The 4,779-nt window shown below is 33.1% G+C and overlaps 1 protein-coding gene and 1 pseudogene across 1 annotated transcript in view; one reads left to right on the forward strand and one right to left on the reverse strand.

Annotated features, from left to right (window-relative positions):
- Positions 1–882, forward strand: part of LOC107478328 (unknown seed protein USP) — a 30,773-nt gene extending 29,891 nt beyond the window's left edge. Inside the window, exon 2 of the mRNA XM_016098468.3 lies at positions 143–882. Within this exon, the coding sequence (XP_015953954.2) occupies positions 143–806 (664 nt within the window). The 3' untranslated portion in view covers positions 807–882. The remainder of the gene's footprint in view (positions 1–142) is intronic.
- Positions 883–2,683: 1,801 nt separating this feature from the next.
- Positions 2,684–3,992, reverse strand: LOC107478370 (probable NAD(P)H dehydrogenase (quinone) FQR1-like 1; annotated as a pseudogene).
- Positions 3,993–4,779: the final 787 nt, after the last annotated feature.

A 4,779-nucleotide genomic window follows, 5' to 3' on the forward strand; every position in this document is an offset into this window, starting at 1 on the left:
AATTTCCACCTAATCTGCTCCACATGCACACCCCTGTCAATACACTATACACATCTGCAGAGCAATAACTGCAATTCTTTTATGAATGATTAATAGGGTAGAATTATCCTAAAATAAGAGTTTTTTGTATGATAATGCGTGCAGATTCTGAAATAAATGATGTTCCGATGAAAGTGGACGACACACAGTACCCAAAAACGTTCTTCTTCGAACATGAGCTATTTCCTGGGAAAAAGATGAACATGAAGTTCAGCAAAATCCCGTTTGCTCAACCATACGGAGTATATACATGGGGCAAAGTAATTAAAGACCTCGAAAAAGAGTCCTTCACCTTTGAGGATGCTTGCGTAAGAGAAGCCGGCAAGGGCGAGGACAAGTACTGCGCAAAATCCTTATCAACTTTGATCGGTTTCGCCGTTTCCAAGTTGGGAAAGAACATTCAACCGTTTTCAAGTTCTTTCTTGGACAAGCAGACTGACTACACCATAGAGGGAGTGCACAATCTTGGAGACAAGGCTGTTATGTGTCACAGGCTCAATTTTCAAAGCACCGTCTTTTATTGTCACGAAATCCATGGAACCACCGCATACATGGTTCCAATGGTGGCAGCCGACGGCAGGAGAACTCAGGCGTTAGCGGTTTGCCACCACGACACTTCCGGCATGAATGCGGAGGTTCTTTATGAAATGCTGAAAATCAAGCCTGGAACAGAGACTGCTTGCCACTTCCTTGGAAACAAGGCAGTTATGTGGGTTCCCAACATGGCTGTCAATAGTGTCTACAATAATGCCAATATGGCAAGTTAATTAACTATGCCTTTCTTGAAGCCTTTTGGGTTTTACTATAATTAAATAATAAACCCAAGTAATGTTGAACTCTCTACTTGTACTGTTGAAGCTCTAAAATACATGTGCGCCCATAATTTTTATGGTTGGATTCTTTCACCAGATCTGATGGCTCAAGTCTTGTTGTTAATTGTAAAAGAGAAAGTATAAGAATCAACTCTGTTGCAAGTCAATTTGAACAATTTTTTAAAAATTAAGATTTTAAAAAAATAGGATTAGAATATTGCGTCATATAAGCCTAACGAAATACTCTCCACGTACTATTCTTATGTAGTCGCTTCCCTAATGTGAATGCTATCTCCTCGCGTCACCGTTTCCTGAAGTTCCAGTAACCATTGTGGGTCGTCGAGGTACCACAGAAGGGTATAGCGGCAGCGTGATAAACGATTGATGATGAAGTACCGACGATATAATGAGAGAGGATAAAATGGGGTTTCACGTTAATGAAGTGGTTAAAAATTAAAACTTCTGTTTTTAAAAATTCAAAATTTTATTTTTAATGATTTTGAAAAGTTTTTCAAATAAATTAGCTAGTATTCTAGTTGCCCATCTAGCGAAATTATTTATAAAAAAATAAGTTTTGACTAATTATTAATTGTAAAAAAATTAAGAACAAAAATAGAATTGAATCTTATTTCAAATATTAAGTGTAAATTTAAATTAAAATAAATATTAAAAATAATTTTTAAAAATTTTAAAAATATCAAAAACGAAAAAACATACTTAACTCATTAAAATAAAAAGGACTAGTATTAAAACGAGTTAACCACAAATCATATAAAGTACTGTTGTTTAAAATGTATTACTACTCTACCTATGATAGCCTAAACGAAAATTCTTCAAAATTTGACATAGATCATCATAAATGAAATTTACATTGATATTCTCGATATTTTGCAGCAGCACGATATTATTCTTACCGCTGGAAATTACGGGCAAGAGCTACGGAAGATGTTCAACAAAATAAGGATATTGCCTTGTATTTTTGAGACAGAAAAGAGTGCTATGTTACTATCATCGATGTTGCTCATCACCAATCACACTAACCCAATTTTATATATCCAACCGCTCGTTTTTGTGGTTAACCCAACTTCTTAAAATAAAACCAGTTTCTTAGCCCAATTTCAATGCTTATGTTTTTTATCTTCATGGGTTCTTGAAAAATTATGTACCCATTTAATATTTCACATTATCTATCACATCTTGTTTCGATATACAAAGGCAGAGGGTTAATACCCAAAAAAAGGCAGAGGGTTAATATATAGGACTGAAACTGTTCAATTCAGTACATGAAACTGGAAAAATTTATTGTTCATTCAATCTGAGATTTTCTTATTTTATTTTAGAATACACGTATAAATACTAGATTTGATTAACGTCTGAACAAAATTATTTTGTTATTATTTAATTAACACAAATATTAAATTATATTTAATAAATAAATTTTATTAATTTATGTATATAAATTTTAAAAAATATAAGTACAAATTATATTAATTCATGTGTATCAATTTTAATAAATATCTATATAAATTATATATTTTTTGTATACAAAATTTTTATAAATATAAGTGTAAATTATTATTAACCAAGTGCAAACCAAAAATAATAATATTTGTTATTCATTTAGTATTGTTCCATTTACTTATTCATCAGCTAATCAAATCAATAAATAAAATATTGATTGTACAAATAGAAAAATACAACGGTGAATACAAAGCGCTTTCTTGATAATAAAAAGCAATTATTTCCATGCAATAAAACAAACTCAATACATTATATGACAAGTAATTATTAGTAGACTCATCAGGATTCAACATCCTAATTTATAGATAGTTTCATTCTTTCTTGAGCTTCTTAGTGATGGTGGCAATATACTTGCCTTGGTGAAATGCTTGCTCCAATTCAAGTTTAGTCGGTTGTCTTGATCCATCACCACCTGCATAAGTTCCGGCACCGTACGTACTGCCACCCTTCACTTCATTCATCTCAAACATGCCACCGCCAAATGTATATCCGATCGGGACAAATAGCATTCCATGGTGAACCAACTGAGTGATAGCAGTGAGCCTGCCATTAATTCCACAATTATCATTATTGGTACTTCATTCATGAGTCCTATTAATTACGAATTAATTGATAATAATTTCAAAAATACTATGTGTACATCAAAATTATTTATCAAATTATTCATTATGTATTTATATATAATACATATATTTAATTTATTTTCAATATATATTTTATATTTAGACAAATATTTTTATATATATAGTAGATTTAATAGCTGATTTTTGATACACAAGTAACATGATTGTAATAGTTGAAAGTGAAATACTTACGCTGTAGTCTCCTGTCCACCACCTTGAGAACCGGTACTATAGAAGCTAGCCTGCCAGCGAGCTGTTGTGTTTGCCATAGACTTCCAGTTGCATCTAAAAAAAATTTAAACTGAGCAGCCATCATTCCGAATCTTGTTGGAAAACCAAAGACGAAACCGTCACCCTCCAACAGCTCTTTTGGGTTAATGAGTGGTACATCATTTTTCGATGGTACTCCCATTTTGTCAAGCACCTCTTCCGACAAAGTCTCTGGTACCTTATCATTAAAACAAATGAATGTCAAACACTCTTCTATTACTAGTAATGAGATAATACTACTGAGAATGAATTAACTTGAATATATAATATAGAATACTTAATTAAGAATATTCCTGCCATAGAGTGGCCTCAACATCATCTATAGAATCAGCACCTTTCTTTATTTCTTTTGCTAGTTCTCTACATGTCCGTATAACGAATAATACCTGCCAATAAAATCATACAAAAAATTATTTAATTTATAACATAACAAAATGAATATTGTATTTCATCAAAGAAGATAATAATAACAATAATACAAAACTGATCCAGCACAGAAGCTAATCTAGAAAGAGGGACATAGCCCAAACATGATTAGAATTCTACAAAGCAAGTGAATTATTATAACATATGGTAGATAAACTTTGGCAATGACATTATATGTATTGAAGAGTGTTTACACAATATAAACTTTTACAGCCATCAGGTCGTTGATCTTCAAAGGAAGTATTTATATTTATGTGTCTCTCTGTCTCTCTCTGTTTTTCTATTTATGTTATAGAAGAATGAGTTGTTGATGAATGAATGAAAGATGGGGAAGCGAAAGCCATATATATAGTTGCGTATGGGAGAGGATTATTTGATATTGATATGGTAGTTGACTAATGTATATAATTTTAAAGGTGAATTCTTCCAAACCCATGGCAATTTTGTGGGTAAGTTACCCTTGCACATGTGTCTTTATCTCAGCCATTGATCAAAAAAATTTTCAACCTTGCATTAATTGATGCATTAAATGTTTTCACACTACATTGTATTTTATATTATTTACATTATACCACATAACTTATTTATACTTGATGCAATACGCAAATAGTTGATTTTACAAATCTCTCCCCAAATACCATACAAATCAAAACCTTCCCCAAATACCATTTCAATGTGTACAGCTTCTTCTTCTACCTCTCAAAAGACACTTCAAAAGAACTGCTTCATTCTTCAACCTCACTGCTTCTTTTACCCTTCTATGATCTCACTTCTTCTTCTTCTCTACCCTTCCTGTAGGTGATGGGTTTGATTTTTCCGGCGACCCACTCCTAAAATCTTTCCCAGATACTCCTGTAGTATCTACAGCTCCTTCATCTACCTCAGTGCTTCTTCTACCCTCCCCTTAACTTAAGCGTTTGATTTTTCCGACGACCCACTCGCAAAACCTTCCCCAAATACCGCCGTAATGTCTACAGCCTCTTTTTCTACCTCGTTCCTCTGATTTCAAGGTCAGTCATCGTCAGGGACAGATTTTTCTGAACCCCGTGGAAGACCCTGCCTTCTGCGTCTTTGTCCAGGGGGTTACG

This window comes from Arachis duranensis, chromosome 3 (assembly GCF_000817695.3).
Source record: "Arachis duranensis cultivar V14167 chromosome 3, aradu.V14167.gnm2.J7QH, whole genome shotgun sequence".
In the NCBI taxonomy this organism is placed as follows: Eukaryota; Viridiplantae; Streptophyta; class Magnoliopsida; order Fabales; family Fabaceae; genus Arachis; species Arachis duranensis.